Raw genomic sequence first — 21,050 nt, forward strand, 5'->3', positions numbered from 1 at the left:
GAATGTTTTTTGTATCAGTTAAATTTTCTTAAGGGTATTTTCAATCCATAATGATATCTAGCCATGAAACTCTACTGAGTATCACATACTCTACTTTTTCTGGGAGTTTTCCAGAGAACACTGCTTGTTTTCAAATACACTACAAATAATGTGTAAGAAAATAAACTAGTATTTCATATGATAGAGAGAAAGAGAATACAAATCTATTGGAAAAAAATACTTGAAAATTCATGCAAAGTACGGTATATCTTAGTACAACTGTTTTACTTTACAGTCATTATACACTATACATTCATTACACACTATACAACTTTAATTTCTTCAACATTTGGATGTATACTGAATACATAACACAAGCACAAGCTCTGTAAGGTAGAAGCTGATCTTTTCTCTGAATTTTTCCTTTCCCCAAATACAACAAATATAATTAGGTACAGTGTTACACATCATACTGTAAAGCAGCCATGAGGATAGTGATGTCTAAAATAATGCATTTCCAACATTGTTTTATGTAAAGATCCCTCACTTTCCCTACAACATGGTGTTTAAAGACAGACTGATTTCACTGTGACAATAAATATACAAAGCTTAATGATTATCTCTTGGAGATAGTGATATAATTAATAACTCCCAGTTATTGATTTAATTTCAAATTTATTTTTAATTAATCAACTCCCAGAGCTTTACATGATGCTATGATGTGGAATAACGATAAAAAAAATCATAAAACCATGACATACATAATAGATTATGATAAGAATGGTATTAGCATTTAAGAAAGAAACACATATACAACGTGAATAAAAAGCCCAAAGGATCGTAAGATATTAAACTGCCTTATATTGTGAAAAATTAAGTAATTTGGAAAATAAATGGTGTTTTCTTCAGTGTTTAAATTTAGAAAAAGTCTTCAGAACAAGTTGCAAATAATCAGTGATACAATTAATTTCATCATACAAAATATTCACAGGATGTTATGGCTACAGTTGGGAACACCTGGCTACAAAATTAAAGTTTTCCCCTTATACAATCATAATCATTTCTTACATAGGATTTCAGACAGCCTCATCATGTATTTATTGTTTCCTCTAGCATATGATTTTGTTACCCACCTTGGACACGAGAAAAAAATGCTAGAAGCTTCTGCACTTTTTTTTATTACATGAAACAGAATTTTTATGAAATTCTTAATGTTTCTACTATATAATAAATGTTTAGTGCATACTTCTGAGTGAAAGTTATGTGTAATCTTATGACTCACACAGAAGTAGTCATTAAGTTTTATCCTCTCTCTGAAAGAAAGTTATTATCTCCTTCAAAAGTGCTTAAATGGGTGATAGAGTTATCTGTCAAGTTAGCACAGCTAGATGTATAGGCAAGAAAGTCCACATCATTTTCCAGCATATTTGCATGTGATGTATAGTGTGCTTGTTAAGTGCTGGTTATTATTATTTTTTTCCCATTTTTTAGATGTGGATTTGAAATCTGGTGTAATTATAGTACTCCGCAGTGTGCATATGGGTCCACACGTATCTTGAAGGACGCAAAATATATATTAGACTGTATTAGCTGAAGAAGAGCACTGCTGTAATTTTTTTGTTCAGCTAACAGCTTTTACCATACCTCAAATGCTTACCCCAGATAGGTAGGGCTAACACTGCATGAAGAACTCTAATGGAGCCATTTCCTGGTTCCTTTTAAACATTAATTTTCACAGTTTCAAAGTTCCATTGACACAGTGCTTTATTGAAATTTTCAGATTTCTTTAAAAGCAAAACTGGTAAAAAAAAATAATAATAAAAAAACCAACAAAAACTAAAAACCTGAAATTCTAAAATATGAAATGCAAAATTGGCTGGAAACCTGTTGAAATGTCCTACTGTAACCTCAGGAGATGGACAGAACTGAGCACTGCTACAGAGCCTGCTGAGAAATGTGCAAGAAATGAGACATTGGACTTCTCCTGTGTTTCTCTACCAAGATATATTTTTAAGGGCTAAACTCTTGCTACTTGATCTGATGGGATATACTACTACTATCAGCAGTGTTAAATGCATAGTATGTTTTTAATTTCAGGAGATACTTTTGAAACAACAAAGAGGTAGCATTTTGACGCTGTACGTGCAATAAAATTTCAGGGAGTTTATAATTGAGCATGTCAGTAGCTGTTGCCTTTGGGGATCTCTAATTCTCACAGTGTTTTGAAAAGCATAATTGAAGAGATTTGTATATATTTAAGTAATTGTTTAACTAGATGTATGTACAGTACTTTAGTTTGAGAGGAATTAGAGTAATTATTCCCGTTGCCTATTTTATTTTGTATGGAATAGTATTGCCTTATTAATACAATAGAGTGGAATTCAGTGGAATTATTGGAGTGGAAAATTCAGCGCTAGTCAGAGAAATAATCTTTTTTTTCTTTATTTTTTTTGCTTCAGTGTACACTGAAAGTAGTGTTTTTGGTTACAAACATGTAACAAAGCATATTAAATAAGTGTGATGAAACTTTTTCTTTGCCTTCCAAAAGAAATGATAATCTGTCAGCAAACTCAGAACTTGGAGTCAGGCATTTTGTTGTCAGGGGTAATCAGCGCCAGTTCCCTGGTTTTCTGCCCAAATTAGCCATGTTTCTGGCACAAATCCCTGCGCGACTCTCCAGCTCTTCAAGGGTTAGACACAGTTCACAGTATTAAACACTGTTTTTACATTAACATCCTCTGGGTCACAGTGGACACATCAAAGCCATGGTAGAGATACTGACTAAAAGGGGTATGTTTTAGCCAGGAAGCTGAATTTTGGAGTGGCAAATGATTCTTAACACGTCTCTGAGAATTAAGCTGCAAGTTTTACTGACAGACTCAGAAATCAGACAGGGCATTATAAATGTGTTCTTACCGCAGGCCTTCCCCAATCCTTCATCCTTAGAATTTCAAACCGATGAAGACCCATTACTGGCTATCATGTCACTAGGTTTAAAATGATTTACAGTCAAGAAAAAATGCAGTTTCCTCACGAAATCATAAACTCACCATGTTAACTTTAGATTTGTATAAACTCGTATTTACACTGTATTTTTTTATTCAAATAATTTTTAGAGAGGAGAAAGATAAAATCTTTGAAGCTGCAAGATCACCAAATATGTTATAAACTCGTATGGTCTGATAGTGACTTAATAACTTGAGTGATTGGAATCTGAAACAACTGAAAGCTTAGTATAACAGTAATAGTGTGCTAGACTGTTTTCCTAATGTTAAATCTAACCCAGAAAATGACTTGCTACAGATAAACCCTTCTTTTCTATTTTCTTTTTCTTGTATATTTTGTGCTCCTAGCAGTAACTTCAAACTGCTTCTTCATATGAAGGATTGGACACAGATGTCATGTGTGCACCAGCATGTCTTCAATATTATTTTATTGATTCCATGTAGATAACACTGTCAGGTAAACAGACATTTTCATGTGAGCTAACCCTCCATAACTGACCAGTAAGTTTGTGGAGAAAAAGGCATCTGACAGAGCATCAGTATTTAACATCTTTGAAAAGCTAGACATGAGCCAGCAGTGTGCTTTAGCAGCCTGGAAGGCCAACTGGATCCAGGGCTGCATCCACAGAGGGGTGGCCAGCAGGGCAAGGGAGGTGATTGTCCCCCTCACTCTCCCCTCATGAGGCCCCATCTGGTCTATGGCACCCAGCACAGGAAGGATGTGGAGCTCTTGGAGTGGGTCCAGTGAAGATGATTACAGGGCTGGAGCACCTCTCCTGTGAAGAAAGTTTGGGAGTGGTGAGTCATTGGAACATGTTGCTCAGATCCACCCTGTGGATCCCCAATACCTGGAGGTGTTCAAGGCCAGGCTGTATGGGGCCCTGGGTGGCTTGATCTGGTGGGTGGTGGCCCTGCCCACATTAGGGGGTTGGAACTAGATGATCTATAAGGACTCTTCCAACCTAAGCCATTCTATGATTATATGATCTTTAGCAAAGACCAGAACAAGGGCGCAGAATGCAAGCTCGCAGATGACGCCAGACCTGGGTGGATGGCAGATACAATGGAGTGCAGAGTTTTCTTTTGGAAGTGCCTGGAGGGCCAGAGTATGGACAACAGTTATCAAATTAATAAATTTCAACAAAGCCACATCCAAAATTGGGCTGACTGAATGCAATTCTACAGAAAAAGATGGGGTAAAGGGAGGTGATTTTTCCCCTCTACTCAATAGTCATGGGAAAGCACGTGGAACATGCTGTCCAGTTTGGAACATCCCAGTGTGTGAGAGGGATGGCCAAGCTGGAGCAAGTCCAGTGGAAGACCAGGGACTTTGCACCTCATTTTTTCAGCTTGGAGAAGACAGAGAGAAACTGTAATTGTCATCTATGATTATGCATATTTGATTAGAGTGAAGATTCTTCTCAAGGGCATGGTGAGAGGACAGAGGGAAATGGTCGCAAGCTACATCAAGGGAAATCCCAACTATGTTGATGAGTTGCTGAATTGCCGTCCTTGGAAATCTTCAAAACATACCTAGACAAGAAGTGATACAGATGTGAGGGCATCCCTGCCTTGAGAAGATCCCAAGAGGTTTCTTCAACTTAATTTGCTCTATGATTCTGTGGGTAATGAACATAAATGGTAGAAGCATATCGTACTCCAGCTGACAATATGTCCTCAAAGTACTGAGGCCCTCCCACTTTTTATTTATAATTTATATTACACACTTGGTTCCAATTTAAATGTATCCTTCCAAAGTTTTCCATTTTAGAGTTACATTGTATCAAACCTCTATTAAACTTTTAAAGGATTGCTGTCTTTAAACACTAATGCATTGATTGGATTTTCTTTATGGAACATAGTATTTTAAAATATATATTGATATTGCACATTTAAGACCGTACTTCCATCTCAGACTCAATAAAGTTAACAAAACACACACACACATACACACATAACACACATGCAACAGCTAAAGAAAAGCTTTCCTCAGATAAATTTTCATTTTGATAGAACTTCACACAGGCCATAAACAAAACCTTATATAGTGTACACAGAAGTTCTGTGTATGCAGTAAGGCAGGCATACAAAGTGGTAAAAAGTACATCATCATTCACTATGTTACATTAAAAAGATAGCTGAACAGATAAAATCAGTGTTGCCTCTCTAAAGCAATTGCCTCAAATTGTACGTGGGTTATTTCAACTCAAAGTCAGATCCCATCTTTACTTTAAAAGGGGAAAAGACATTGTCAAAACAACCTGAACAGAGAATGAAACTTTTCCTCTCTGAAATTGTATTACCACAGTCTTTATTATCTGTAAGTCAGAAAATTTAGCCATCTCTTTGCTTCTCTGGAGTAAGATGTGAGAAAGTTCAGTGATTTATCCATACTGACGAATACTTCTTGTATGTTACATTTGAATGCTTATACACATTATGCTTAATGAATAGGAACACACACAAGCCATCACCAGTGTTTTGTTTCTGAATTATCTTTCAAAGGTCAGGAGCTTCATTTGGCAAAGCTACAATACAAAGGACCAGCCCACTTTTCCTTCACACCAGTTTCATGAACATTTGCTACAAATGCAACTTCATTACCTTAAATACCTATTAGCTTTATCAAGAAAAAGCTGCGATAAAGCTCATTGTGCTTTGTTTTCCAGGAGTGTCGTTCATTCACACAGCTGAAGAGCCAGCAAACAGGACTTCCTAAAGTTCACACATGTGTACAATTGGTAGATGGTGGTGTATCTATCCGACTCTTATTTTCTTTAGCGTCGTTCAGAGGTGATTCGTTACCTATCTGGCACTTGAAAACTTGTTTGTAGGCCTTCCTAAAATTTTCAGAGAGAAATGCATATATAATTGGGTTTACAGAAGAATTGCTGTAAGCCAGGCAGTGTGCAGCTATCCTGAAGAGAAATGAGGCTTGAGTCAGTGGGAAAACTCCGAATTCAGCCCAGAGATGAATCACATGATGCGGCAGCCAGGAGATGCCGAAAACCACTACCACCACCAACACAGTCTGTGCTGTCTGAGACAGGGAAAGGAAAACACAGATGTCTTGTAAGTATTAAAAACAAGCTTATTATACCATTATCTGTAAAAATAAATAAAAATAAATAAATAAAAATAGCAGATAGAACACACTTTTGAATATTTATTAATGATTTCACTTCATTACTTACATGGACTTTATTCTGTAGTACTGCAAGAAGAACATCAGCTTCCACACTATCTCCTTGCTCAAAGGCAAAGAATGATGTTCCTCACCCCCTCAACAAAGTACTAGCCTCTTCTGGGGTGGACTCAGGATTGATGCAAGGAACTGATAACATAGGTCTCTGGGAAATCTCATCCAGATCTAATGAATCATATTTTAATACAGTACACAGGGATTTCTGACCAGATTTCAAGGGTGATCTATTGTACATGGAGGCAGCTAGTGAAAGAAATAAGAGCAGTCAGATTAACCCTTTGTTCAAGAGTCTAAAGCAGGAGCAGAGGTTGCTGTCTGTTTTAAAGTCTCCTCTTTAAGCTTAAAACCTCCATTGGAATCATCCAACAATATTCTGGGATACCACTAGGAAAAAAAAAAAAAAAAAAAAGAACAAGATTTCTGATAATGATACATTGAACATAAGGAGCAAAATAACCTTCATTCTACCTCCTGACTCCACCTTCAGTATTTTCACAAGAAAGAACCATTAAGTTTGTTAGATCCCCTCTGACAGCTGCAGTATCAGTCAATACAGACCTTTCAGTTACTGCAGGTATTTTTCCAGGCACGGTGGAGTTTGTTTGATAATGTTTTCTTTAGGTTTCACTTTCTTCCAAAACTGCAATTACTGCTTTGCAGATGCTGAACAAAATGTATTTCTCTAGCAAGTGCCACTTTCTCAAAGAGAGCCTAGTAGTAATTCCAAAGCATATTATGTTACGGACCAGTATAATAACTGTATTAACACTCTACAGCAATATTCTTCAGATAACTTCAGCTCTTATTCACAGGCAGAACTAACTCACAAAGTGATACATGCTGCAGCACAGACTTTTTGCTGATTTATTGATCCTGGTCTATTCTTATTTGAATTGATTAATGGTCAGTAAGAATTTACTAACTTGCTTAATTATCATGTGACTTAATTTGTAGGAACTTGAAGGGAAAAGCTTAATTTCTGCAGCAACAGCCTGAAATAACTTATGACAAATATTGTTTCTGGTTAGCAGAATCTCTAGTAAATATAATTTGTTCAGTCTCAAGGGTTCAAATTTATTCACAAACCTTTTTTTTTCTATTTAACCCTATTAAGCTTAACTCAGTTGATGCTAAAGCAGCCACACAAATACTTCCTCTTTCAGCTCGCATCAGGAAAGCTGTCTTTCTCGTGCTAACAAGGAAGCATAAGTAAGGAACAGCTGATTCTCTGATCCCTTCAATGCATTAATATTCCAGCTGCAAACATGCTTTCTGGTTATTGCACACACAGTAAATTCTTAAAAGGTGTGTTACTTCAGTTTGTCCTTTTTTTTTTTTTTTTTTTTTTTAAATTGATGCCAGGAAAATCACTGACTTTCAATAGACTGCATAAATGCAACTGAAAGCTGAGGTTGACCATGTGTCTCTTGTAACTATTATACTAAGGTATTTCATATCTGCGGAGTAAGTAATTTTCCACAACGGATGCTCAGAGCATCTGTTTTATCCCATTATTCCTCCTAAGCCTCACTTCAGAGCTTACCTTTCCACTATCATCACTATAATTTGCAACCAAGGTAACACTAAAGGGCAGCTCTTTTTTACGTAATGGTATCATGCTTAGGGTTTCTCATCAGCAAATAAAAAAAAAAAAACTTGAAATGCATGTTGATGTTTCCTGCCCAAAAAGCATAAAGAACAGCATTTAGGCACATTCTTATTTTAAATTCACTTTTTAAATTCACACGTGAAAAATTAAGATTCTGCTACTAAGAATCTTTTGTGTTGGTCTAAGCAAACTCGACACAACGATATCCATGGGCCCTGAAGTGATACACCCACAAGTACAGAGGGACCTGGCGGAAGTGATTGCCAAGCTGTTCTCTATGATCTTTGAAAGATCATGGAGAATGAGAGAGGTGTTTGAAGACTGGAAGAAAAGCCAGTGTCACTCCAGTCTTCAAAAAGGGCTAGGAGGACCCAGAAAACTATAGGCCAGTCAGCCTCACCTCTGTCCCCAGGAAGATGATGGAACATCTTCTTCTGGATGTCTTCTCTGAGAAAGTGGAAGAGAAAATGGTTATAGGGAGTAGTCAGCATGGATTAATCAAGGGAAAATCATGCTTGACCGTTCTGGTAGCCTCTAAGATCTCATGACTGACTGGATAGATGTGGGGAGAGCAGTGGATGTTGTGTACCTTGACTTCAGCAAGGCATTTAATGCTGCCTCCTGTAACATCCTCATAGGTAAACTCAGGAAGTGTGAGACAGTCAAGTGGATAGTGAGGTGAATTGAGAACTGGCTGACAAGCAGAGCCTAGAGGGTTGTGATCAGCAGCACAGAGTCTAGTAGGAGGCCTGTAGATAGTTTTCCAGGGATTGGTACTGGGTCTGATCTTGTTCAACATCTTTATCAGTGACGCAGATGAAGAGACAGAGTGCACCCTCACCAAGTTTACTGGTGAGCTGTGGCTGACACACCAGAAAGATGTGCTGCCATTCAGTGAGACCTGGACAGGAAACCAGATAGGGTTTAACAAGGGCAAGTGCAGAGTCCTAAACTTGGGGAGGAATAACCTCCTGCATCAGTACAGGTTAGAGGCTGACCTGCTGGAATGAAACCCTGTGAAAAAGGACATGAATGTCCTGGTAGGCAGCAGGTTGGCCATGAGCCAGCAGTATGCCCTTGTGGCCAAGAAGGCCAGTGGTATCCTGGGGTGCATTAAAAAGAGTGTAGCCAGCCAGTCAAGGGAGGTGATCCTCCCCTTCTATTCTGCCCTGGTGAGGCCACATCTGGACCACTATCTCAAGTTCTGGGCTCCCCTGTTCAAGAAAAGTAGGGAACTTCTAGAGAGAGCCTGGCAGAGGGCTGCAAAGACTATTAGGGGCCTGGAGCATTTCCCCTTTGAGGAAGGGCTGAGAGAGCTGGGACTATTTAGCCTGGAGGAGAGAAGACTAAGGAGGGATCTTATCAATGCTTATAAAAATCTAATGGATGGAAGCCAAGTGCATGGGTCCAGGTTCTTTTCAGTGGTGCCCAGTAACAGGACAAGGGGCAATGGGCACAAACTGGAACTCTGGAAATTCCACATGAACATGAGGAAAAAATTCTTTACTTGGAGAGTGACAGAGCATGAAACAGGCTGCCCAGAGAAGTTACGGAGTCTCCACCAATGGAGATATTCAAAACCTATCTAGATGTTTTTCTATGTAACATATTCCAGGGAACCTGCTTTAGTGGGGGATTGGACTAGATGGTCTCCAGAGGTCCCTTCCTACCCATACTATGTGATTCTGTGACACTAAAATTTTATAAAGCTCTGAATAAAGCTCTGTAGAACTGGGCTTTAAATGCATTATTCTTAACAAAACAACAAGGAAAAGAAGAAACAGTGACCAGAAAGATAAAACATACTAATGAAAATAGAATTGTTTTGAAATCGTGAGCTAAGTAAGACCTTGGGATTAGAAAGTTCTAAGTCAAAAGTTTTCCACTTCATCTTGTTTGCCTTTCCATTACTGAACCCTGAGACACCTGAATAGTCTTGGACATACGTATAATGCTTTCCCCTGAAACTGTGAAAGCAAGTTCATAGCTAGATCTGATTTTTATCTGCATAAAGAGCTTGTACCTAGAGGACATGAAGATATTTCCAGTTTGAAAATAACATACATGAGAGCAGGGATGGCAACATAGGGAATGCCTTTCAAAACTACACCTTTGGCCTTGATGAGATTAAGTGCAAATTATTTATGTTAAGTATTTTACTGCATCAAAAACATAATGCTTTAAATTTAGAAATTGAAATCTGTTGACTAAGATATATATATACATTTTTAAAGAGAGAATGCATAAATAATAGATTATTTATTCCCCGTTGAGCCCATGTATATCTCATTTACATTGCAGACAGTCTGCATGCCCATATGGTAATAACGATCAGATCAAACAAAGAGCTATAGCCTAAGGGTTTTTTCTGACTCCACATTCATAAACTGAGAAGTTAGTCAAATTATACTGTGGTCAAATCTGCTCAAAAATCAGAACCATATTATATTATCTGACAAAATATCTACATAAACACATCTTTCAAATATTGCTCTAAATTGCAAAGCTAATATTGTGCTCCAAAGACCCTTCACAATTCCACTTGTAGGCAGTGTATAACTGAAGTCTTGAACATAAAAGATAAAAGGTTTTATGGAAAATCATAAAATCATGAAAGTCTCTTTTTAGACTCCTATCAGGAATTGCAATGAATCTCATTTGGAAGTCCTATCATATAAGCTAGGAATACTTCATTAACTGCTAAAAATATTCAGTTAGTTAGGAAAAAAAAAAAAAAAAGGAAAAAAAAAAAGAGATTTACAATTTAGGGAAAATATTCTAGTGAGGCAAAAGAAACATTTACATTACAGAGAGGTAATCTCTCCATGACTGAATTTCACATGCTCTAGTGTTCAAAATAGTGTTCAAAATCTTCCCCTCTGTGCCTGGGAAGATCATGGAGCAGATCCTCCTCGAAGCTCATGTTAAGGCACATATGAGATAAAGAGGTAATTAGAGACAGCCAGCATGGCTTCACCAAGGCCAGATCTTGCCTGACCAATCTGGTGGCCTTCTATGATGGAGTGACGGCTTTGGTGGATGGGGGAAGGGTAATGGATGTCATCTATCTGGACTTCTGCAAAGCCTCTGACATGGTCCCTCATCACATCCTTCTCTCTAAATTGGAGAAGTGTGGATTTGATGGATGGACTGTTTGATGGATTAGGAATTGGCTGGCTGGACACAGCCAGAGGGTTGTGATCAATGGTTCTGTGTGAGGGTGGAGGCTGGTCACAAGCAGTGTCCATCAGGGGTTGGTCTTGGGACCGGTGCTCTTCAACATCTTCATCGATGACACTGACGATGACATCGAGTGCATCCTCAGCAGGTTTGTAGATGACACCAACCTGAGTAGTGCAGTCGATACACTGGAAGGAACGGAAGCCATCCAGAGGGACCTGGACAGGCTGGAGAAGTGGGCCCATGAAAATCTAATGAGGTTCAATAAGGCCAAGTGCAGGGTGCTGCACTTGGGTCAGGGCAATCCCAGGTACTTATACAAACTGGGGGAAGATCTCCTTGAGAGCAGCCCTGTGGAGAAAGACTTGGGGGTCCTGGTGGACGAGAAGCTGGACATGAGCCAGCAGTGTGCGCTTGCAGCCTGGAAAGTCAACTGTGTTCTGGGCTGCATTACAAAAGGGGTGGTCAGCAGGGAGAGGGAGGTGATTGTGCCCCTCTACTCAGCTCTTGTGAGGCCCCATCTGGAGTACTGAGTCCAGGCCTGGGGCTCCCAGTACAGGAAAGACATGGAGCTGTTGGAGCAGGTCCAGAGCGCCTCTCCTATGAGGAAAGGTTGAGGGAACTGGGCTTGTTTAGCTTGGAAAAGAGAAGGCTCTGGGGAAACCTCATTGTGGCCTTCCAGTATTTGAAGGGAGTGTATAAACAGGAAGGGGAATGGCTGTTTACGAGGGTGGATAGTGATAGGACAAGACGGAAGGGTTTCAAACTGAGACAGGGGAGGTTTAGGTTAGATATTAGGAGGAAGTTTTTCACCCAGAGGGTGGTGACGCACTGGAACAGGTTGCTCAAGGAGGTTGTGGATGCCCCATCCCTGGAGACATTCAAGGTCAGGCTGGATGTGGCTCTGGGCAGCCTGGTCTAGTGGTTGGTGACCCTGCACATAGCAGGGGGGTTGAAACTCGATGGTCATTGTGGTCTTTTATAACTCAGGCCGTTCCGTGAGTCTATGATTTTATGATTCTATGATTTCAAGTAATGGCTTGACCACTGTGATGGAAAATCCTGATCAGAAAAGACTCTTATCCTACTGAAGCACTGAATATATCATTAAATACTCCATTTCAAATCTTTCTCTCCATTACATCTTTGGCAACAATCAATAGAACAGCAAATCATCTTACCCATAAAACTACAATACAGACAAATAGGAATTGGTAATGAAAGCAATCTACCTTTTTCTTGGATGCTTCTGACTTCTTTGACATGTTTCTCAACTTTTTATGCAGATGATTAAGAACCTGAAAAGATTAATTTGCAATTTGTATTTCACCATTTTCTAAAATTCAAAACCATTTTTTTAGAGTACGTTCTCTAGGACTGCATAAGTTGCTTACAAGCATTAATGATCCAGTTTAAACATTTCAGAAGTTCATAATATAAAATCTAAAGGAATTACATATCTGTATCTGTGGATAATCAGCAAATAGGAAACATATCACAATTGAATTCTTCTATCAAAATACAGTTGCATTACATAACAAATACATATTACAATCAAATGAGCCAATAAATTGAAACCTACCCTACAACTAGAATTAGCAATTATTCTTTCATAAAAATATCAATGCTCGTTAATTTAGAATGACCTTTATTGCATGTAACATAAGAAGTGTATGTTTTGAGTCAGAGCTTTTCTGAGTCACCTGCATAATTTGCTTTCTTCAGATGGATGTTTAGTTAATATAATCAGGATGTTGGCACTATTTGATCTTCGAAGGATGCCTAGCCTTTTACAAAGAATTTATACTAAGATGTATCTCCCACGAGACATGACCTTTATGAACAATTTGATGATACTTGCCATGTACCTTTCATAAGTAATTTTTTAATATACCTCAAAATGATTCATCAACCAGGAGCAGGTTTTCACATAAGAGTTTGGACAGTGGAAGCATAGGGGAGCATACCCTACTTTATCTGCAGTCATTATTAACTAAATTTAATATATTCATATAGTGTGATTTGTAGGTATGCAGGGAAGCAGGGTATATGCTCTTCAACTGAATGTGTTTAACATGTGGTAAATCATACCAAATAAAAAAATGGAAATACTTAAGTATACTCAAGGGTTTAATTACAATGTCATAAGAGGAATTTGTTTATCTATTTATTTATACAAAAAGTCAGAATGTAGAGTCTTCAGTTAGATGACTGTGATGTCAGGGTTGCACTTGACATACCTCCAAGATGAACTGACAACTACTAAATAGGTAAGATCATCCAGAATTAAAGTAAACGTGCACTAAATGATCTTCTTTTGATGGAATAAAATGCTGAATATCAGGGCTTATAAAAAGATTTCCAGAGGTGTGAAAAGTGTAGAAATTGTCTTATACCATATGAGGATGTTTTCTCTGATTTCTTTAGAATGTACAACTAACCACTGCGAGGATACCACATAGGATGACAGAAATTAAATCCCATTGTGGTACTTAAGTCTTAGAAACATACATAATGACTTAGGAGAAACAGATACAGGATGATATCTGTGAATAACTATAGCTCACAGTGAATTCCATTTTTTGTGTCTGCTCTTATCTACCAGTGAACCAATAATAATAATAATAACAATAAAAATAATGAATTGAAACATAACATTGGAAGTTCAGTTCTGCTAATCTGTGTACAAATGTGTCTGTGTGTGACTCAGCCCCAAAACTCCTTTTTCTGAAACACCAGCCTGGCTGCCACCAGGACAGTCTGAACCCAGGAAAAGCAGGACAGGAAAACAAATGGGTTTTCTCTGAGAAGATCCAGCTTTGGCTGGATCTCAGCCATTATTCCTACTCCAGGATAAAGCAGACCAGATGAAAAGGACAAAAGAACTCCTGAAATGCATCAGAGGACAAAGTTGATGCTCCTCTGGTTCACACATCCTTTATTCACCATGTACAACAGTGCTGAATTGCTTAGTCCATGGGTGTAAAAACAGAAAAAAACAGAAGAGCATGAGAGAAATACCATTTGCTTCCCATTGCTTCCTTTTCATTTATCCTCCCCCTTCACTGGAACAGGGCAGTGGTCACTGCCCCAAGTTGCTGGAGTTCCAGAAGCATTTGGACAACGCTCTGAGACATAGGGTCTGTTTTTGGGTGGTGCTGTTAGAAGCCAGAAACAGAACTCAATGGTCCTTATGAGTCCCTTCCAGTTTGGGATTTTCTATGGTTCTGTGATTCATGTAACTTAAGTAGATGGGCTTTTTTCCACTGGACCTTTGCAGATCTCGTCTCCTGCCACCCTGAACCTGTACTATACTGTGATTTTCAATATTAATGTTAGATGGACTCTTCCAAAATTTCACAACTGCAAAATCTTCTCCTAAAATTGTAACCTTCAGTTCTCTTATTCTGAAACTTTTAACGCAGCTTTTTTTTTTTTTTGCATTGAAACTCTCTCCAGTCCAAAGAGAGATGGAGTAGACAAATCTGTTACTAAAAATTCTGTGTGAGTTGAAGATTTAGACAATAACCTTCCCATTAATCCTTCTCAACTCTCTCTCTTCAGACTGTGTACATGTGTTATGGAATACGGATGTGCAGCCTCTGCAGTGAAAACATGCTGGCTCTGCATGGCATTCTACCAGATGGTATGCAAACCAGCAGCAAGAAACAGGCAGAATTGAATTACCAATCAACAGCTGTGGAACAGTACTCAGAGACCCACACAGAGAGATGCAGAGGGATATTAAGAGCCATGTTTATGCACAAACACTACAAAGCAAATCAAAGACACCTCTCCTCACTACCCTGTTTGAATTACGTCTTCTCTGGGCCAAGAAATAATTAATTGTTCCTCTAACAGCCACTTCACCTGAATGAATATTAATTCTGCCTGCTCCTCTCATTTTGTCTCAGGCTATTCTTCTACAGAAAATCTCTTTCACAATACCCACTAATACATTTATACCTGCATATTTAACTTGGCTAATAAAATATTAGCCTTGCTAAAAAAGTCATAACCCGTTACAATTTTTAAAGGTTGCATTTTATAAAAAGTTCAGGTCTGTGGAAAAATTAGCTTTTCACATGAAACTGCTAACTCTGCTTCTCATCTACCTGTTGATAAGAGCTCACATATGGCTCCTAGGGAAAGAATATCTTTGCTGTGCTCTGGAGATGGGTTTATGCAGGACAGGAGTTAGAAGTGTGTAAGGCGACTTGAAGGATCCCAAAAATACAAAAATTCCAGGCTAGTCCAGTCTGGATTATCACTGACAGCGTTTACAGGGGAGGCTTACTTTTGCCTACAGACTATTACGTAGCTTTTGCTTGCAGCTGTTTTAGAAAGTACCTTCAGATGGCTTGGTAGCACAGACTGAGACACTATAACCAAAAGAATTTGGAAAAGGGATTTTTCAAAAAGAGAGGGGAAAAATAGCTTAAGCTATCTGTGCCTACTCATATAAGCCTACCAAATAATACAGAAGTTTGAAATCTGCACTGCTTCAAAGCATGTTTCCTGTCTGTCTGTATATAACTGTTCCACTGACTACACCTTAATTATTTGTTACTTTATCCATTTAAAACCATACAGCAGGAAAGCCTGCCCAAGGTCATTATCTAATAATAGTGAACTGCTTGTTTAACAGAGCCATATTGTGACCACTACATTCTGAACCATATTTTGTATTTTTAACCTTATTTAAATTCAAGTGCCTTTACCTGTAATCTATTTTTAAAGCAGTGCTGCTACTTTTATTGTCACAACAGATCTTTCACCCTCTTTCATTTAATAGTGTCACTAATGTGTCATAACTTTTTATTTTGCTTTCCAGTAGAGTTTAGTCTTCTCCAATAAAGTTTTCCCTCTCTGCTCAGTAAAATTTAAGCTACAGTATCTGTCGCTAAGATCCATGTAAACGTGCTTCAATGTTAAGGCTCCTCTTTTTTCTTTTCTTTTCTTTTTTTTTTTTTTTGTATGGCTTATTTTTAACCAACCCTATAAATCACACATGACTTTCTTGAATTCAGAATGTTCAGAATGATAGATAATAATGGAAACATTCTTCAGGCAAGAAATAAATTAAAAAATAGCTTTTAACATTATACATCTATAAAAGGAAAAGTTCGCTAATGATTTTAGGTGTCCAGCCTAGAGGTTTGAAAGAGTTCAAGCCTCATAACTGAGTTCTCAACGGCAGGGGTACCCAAAACCCATTGTCACGCTGTGCTGCCTTGACAAGTGCCAACTGGTAGAAGCTCAATGTGCATTTATTACTTTGCCCTTTAAGAACTTATTAGTAAGTAAACGTATCAATGTTATGAAACACATACTTAAAGTAACAAAAAAATACAGCAAGTAAAATATGATAAACTATAAAAAGTAAGAATATAGACTGTCTACGTGCAGTGCTGTAACTCAGCTAATGACCATATAATGATCACTGCTCTGCCTGAAGTTGTGAACTCATTTAAAGAGCAGCTCTGAAGGCTCTCCAGAGCCAACAAAGGCTGACTTTCTGAAGATTTGTGATTTCTTGACCACAAGTTCTCAAGAAGATGACCTCCTCTGTGAGCAAGCACTTCAAGACCTCTTCCCCGTGTGGCATGTCTGGTGCTCAGCAGTTGGGTGTAAACTGACATTTTAAAGAACTCTTCGTCTTCTACATTGGCTCTTGTTTTCACAAAACTAAGGAAATATCATGACTTCTCATATTTTTATTCCTATACCACATTTAGTCAAAACCGACCCAAAGTTATTTGCGGGAGAGAGGAAACAGAGAGCTCAAAGCACACAACAGAGCATGAGCTCTGTCTTAAGAGCAGATTATTTGAGATTTCCAGTTCTAGTTCTGTGGCATATGCCATTATTTCAGCACTATCTGTAGTTCGTAACAATATTGCTGTCCACTGGGGACAGAACCCCATGAAAATGAATCTCCCCTAACAAAATTTAAGAGCAACTGAGAGAAGGAAAGAACTCAGTCCCTGTTAGACTGTCTAAAAAATGAGACTTTCAGAACTGAAAGTTCAATTGCAATTTGCTTTAAAAGGAAACAACAGAAATGCCTTAAAGGAGCCTGGAAAAGGCAATATATTCAAATAGAGAAATGTGTCTCCTTCATCTTAATTTACTGCATCAGAAAATTGTGTTATTTAGCTCATCCACAGTTCATGAAAACCAGCAAAGTCCATAAAAAACTAATGTGTTTATCTCTGTAATACTTCTGAGGCTAATACAGAGCAGCTATCTTTTAACCCTGCGTACATCGAGAAGCCAAAATATCTGTTGTACATTACACCATTTTAGGGACATCAAGAAGAGCCCATTGCGACCACTTCGCTGGAGACCCGGGAGAGTAGCAATGGCTGACAAAGAGAAAACTTCAGCTCTGATTTTCAACTTCTACTGTTCTTAATTTCTCCCTCACCGTAACCCATGTGTCGCAGTATTGCAGTCAGAGATGTGCTAGTGGCTCTTAATGAGGGCAGGGATAAGTCTTTGTGCTGCAGGGTACAAACACCTCCAATAGCTTTCTATGAGCCACGGCATTTTTCAGCTTTATTGACACCACTGGGAATACAACATATCTCCTGGAATTCATTCTTCAGCTAGACTCTGCAGCAAGCAGGGTTGTACATATAGGCTCAAAACAAATCCATTCTCAGCCCAATCAGGGCTGAGACTTGAGCCTGGCAGCAATGTGAGCATGAGATTTTAGCTGTAACTTGGAGTGACCTTGCTTTTATTGACTTGTTCTGGGCATATATTTCACACAGGGTTGTTGTTTTTTAAATACACATATTCATATTAATATTGAGGTGTCTACTGTAATACGAGGGCTTTGTAACATAGTATGTTCTGTTTACTACACTTGTAGTTTTAAAAAAATACCCTTTATTGTATACTATGCAGATCTGTCATAAGTTTTAGGACTTGCTTTCAGTTTTCTGTCATATAATTATATATTTAATGCTGGTAATTAAGCTGAAATTGAGGACAGTTTGGCTTTTAAAAATAGAAGAAAGAATTCGTAATAGCTGAAATTGTCTCTGTAATATTCAGTATGTTCTTAAAACTCTGATAGTTGAAGGCTATAGTAAGTTTCTTTCCTCCAGTCACATTCACCACAGTAGAAGAGGTGCCAGTGTATTTACCCAGGGAAACCAGAACTCAGTTTATGTAGGAGAACATGTACATTCCTTCATTTGCTGGGCTGGACTTGTTTCACTATCAACAATAGTTTAAAAACATCATCCTTTGAGTTCCACATAACTCAAGGTTATAATAGAGTTGGATGCTGTTCCAACCTGAATTTCCACAATTCAACGAGCATTATATATATAAACATACAACTGAACATAAAATTATGCGTTCAGATTAAATGCATTAACTAAACCTACTTAATGTGCTGATTAAAGATGTGACTTTTTGACACCTAAGCAGTCCCCATCTGCAAGGGTGGTTCTATCCTCTTGAACCCAAATTACTGCCTAAGGAGAAATCCTGTGACTGGATGTTGCTGACACAGACTGGGAGGATCTCTGTGCAGCTCACTGGGTCACAGCCTGTGCTCCATTTCTTCTTGATACTACACCAAAAGCTGCAATTAACATCTGCAGAAAAAACATGACTGTTTGCCAGAGCAGAAAGTCCTTAAATACACCCATCGAGGCAACAGTACTAATTGCTTTTTCCTACCCAGGTTCTCACTTGCTGCTTCTTAGCACCTGACCTTAGCTGAATTCAGAGGTAAATCTCCCTCTGCAGAGCAGGGTGAGGTTCACAACGACCAGGCAACACCGTATTCCTTTTGCTCATAACATGTTAATTGGATCAGACCAAATTGGTGGGTTTTTGCTGTTTTGTTTTCAGCACACCTCATTTCAAAAGAGCGGCGCTGCTTTGTTGGAAGCCTGAACAACTTGTTGCTTGGTTGCACTTCACTCGAGTTAAACTCCTCATACAGCACTGCAAGGAAATGGGAGAGTTGTGGTCACAGAGGAAGCAGCAGAGCACTGGGGCTTCCTGACACTTTGCAAGGAGAGGGGACCTGCAAGTGTCTGAAGAACACACAACACCCCCAGCTACTCCACGCAACCCTTGACATGTCTGCACCACACGCACACATCCCCAGCCATTCCTCCACCATAAAACCCATCCCCACAGACTCACTCTTGCCCCATCACCTCCTAATGCTGCTGGTTCCCAACAGTGCCACGTCCATCTGTGTACCGGACATGTCCCCACAGCTCACGGACACCCACCACCGCCGTCACCATCGCTTTTTACAGTCCCTTCCCCACCGCCCGCCCTGCCCCACCTTGGCATAGCAGAAAGAGATGAGCAGCAGAGGGAGCAGATAACCGAAGACAAAGGTGCAGACCACGTAGACCTTCTTGTGGCGCGGGTTGGGCCAGTGCTCCCAGCAGAAGGTCTGGTCGCTGCCATTGCGGTGGAAGAGGCGCTGGTGGTGAGCCACTGGCGAGGCCATGGCAAAGGAGAGAGCCCAGATGAGCCCAACGCCCAGCAGCGCGTTGCGGGGGATGCGCAGGGTGGAGGAGCGCCGCGAGTGCACGATGGCCACATAGCGGTCCACGGACATGGCTGAGAGTGTGAAGATGCTCACCAGCATGGAGACGGTGAAGAAGTAATGGATGAACTTGCAGATGAAGGCGCCCAGCACCCAAGTGGGCAGCACGTAGACCGTGGACTGGAAGGGGATGCAGAAGAGCAGGTAGGCCAGGTCGGCGATACTCAGGTTGAGGATGAAGATGTTGGTGGTACTGCGGCGCTTGCCCGGCTTGCTGCGAGCCAGAACCGTGATCACCAGCGAGTTGCCCAGCACCCCCAGGGCAAAGATCAAGCCGAAGACGATCAGGGTGATGAAGTTCTCGATGCCGATGCCGAAGAGGGGCTTCCCCTCCTCCTCCGGCAGCCCGGAAGCGTTGAACTCCCCGCGGGGCGCCTCTGCCCCCTCCTGGGACCGGTTGAGGGGCTCCCCCGGCTCCATCCTCTCCCGTTGACGCCGAGCAAAGTTTCCGCGGGTGGAAGGCGGAGGCAAAGCCCCGCGACAGGTGGCGGCCGCCCCCGCCAGCGCCGGGCAGGGGTGGATGGTTGGAGGGGAGGAGGAGGAGGAGGAAGAGGAGGAGGAGGAGGAGGAAGGCGCCGCCGCCGCCCAACGTGCGCCGCCGGGTGCGGAGGAGGCTCGGCAGCTCCGGGCAAGCTGCGCGCTCCCTCGGCTCCACTCCGCCTCCGCCAGGCTCGCCCCGGCTCCCGCTACGACGGCAGGTCGTGCAAAGCGGGGAGCAGAGGGGCTTCTTTTTTTTCCCGATTTAGCCGGTAATCGGCTTCGCAGGGCAGCCACCTCGGACAACTTCTTTCTGCCTCTTGTGCCGGCTTCTGGGCAGGCTGGAGCGGCGGCAGGCAGGGCTGCGGGAGCTCTGCATCGAGCTCGGGCAGGTGGCAGGCAGTGGGAGTTCGGACGGACTACTCAGAGCCCAGTCTCACTGTTTTCACCTCCCTCGCAGGCTGCTATTAAATGTTCCGTCATGGGCGGTAGCTCGCAGGGCAAAAAGTGGCAGGCGCTGTTATTTCATACAAGCAAATAAAAGACCACCTTTCACGTACCAATCACGAAGAACGCGTTCCCAAAGCTCCCCGCTGCTCTGCTCTGTGCCCTGTTAGTCAGCGATGAGCTCAGAGCCGGGCAGCAGCAGGGAGCTCTTCCAGGGACCAAAAGTAGAGAGCCTAAATAGTGGTTCTTCTCAGAGCTGGGCAGAATGCAGAGTCTCCCGCAGGCTGTGTGTATGGGTTCACGTAAATACTCTCACACACGTGCACTCTTATTAGACAGGATTGCGGGAGAGTTCTTGAAACGTTTTCGATCTGTGCCCTATGTCTGATGATAGTGTTGCTTCATCTCTCCTCTCAAGGGATAAAACTGCAAATTGTTGCAAATCCCCACCACCCATGCGGAGGTAAGGGCTGGGAGAGCCTTGTCCTCCTTCAGCTACCTCTTTTATGCGTCCTATTTACTCAAGAGCTCAATGCCACTTTGCAGCACCTTTCA

General features: G+C 40.6%; 1 protein-coding gene across 1 annotated transcript; it reads right to left on the reverse strand.

Annotated features, from left to right (window-relative positions):
• Positions 1-238: 238 nt before the first annotated feature.
• GALR1 (galanin receptor 1) lies at positions 239-20,057 on the reverse strand. Its single transcript, NM_001128062.3, has 3 exons — positions 19,302-20,057; positions 12,211-12,276; positions 239-6,024 (listed from the first exon to the last, which is right to left on the reverse strand). The coding sequence occupies exons 1-3, from the start codon at positions 19,989-19,991 to the stop codon at positions 5,707-5,709; spliced, it is 1,074 nt and encodes a 357-aa protein (NP_001121534.1). The 5' UTR covers positions 19,992-20,057; the 3' UTR covers positions 239-5,706.
• Between the last annotated feature and the right edge of the window lie 993 nt (positions 20,058-21,050).

This window comes from Gallus gallus, chromosome 2, assembly GCF_016699485.2.
Source record: "Gallus gallus isolate bGalGal1 chromosome 2, bGalGal1.mat.broiler.GRCg7b, whole genome shotgun sequence".
NCBI classification, from domain to species: Eukaryota; Metazoa; Chordata; class Aves; order Galliformes; family Phasianidae; genus Gallus; species Gallus gallus.

What these genes read in the sequence shown, in the direction of transcription:
- GALR1 (NM_001128062.3), bottom strand. Translation starts at nt 19,991, where the DNA reads ATGGAGCCGGGGGAGCCCCTCAACCGGTCCCAGGAGGGGGCAGAGGCG. An exon ending in TCTCTTTCTGCTATGCCAAG is followed by an intron (nt 12,277 to 19,301) that starts GTGGGGCAGGGC and finishes TAATCTTTTCAG; the next exon opens with GTTCTTAATCATCTGCATAA. An exon ending in CAGAAGCATCCAAGAAAAAG is followed by an intron (nt 6,025 to 12,210) that starts GTAGATTGCTTT and finishes TCCCTGTCTCAG; the next exon opens with ACAGCACAGACTGTGTTGGT.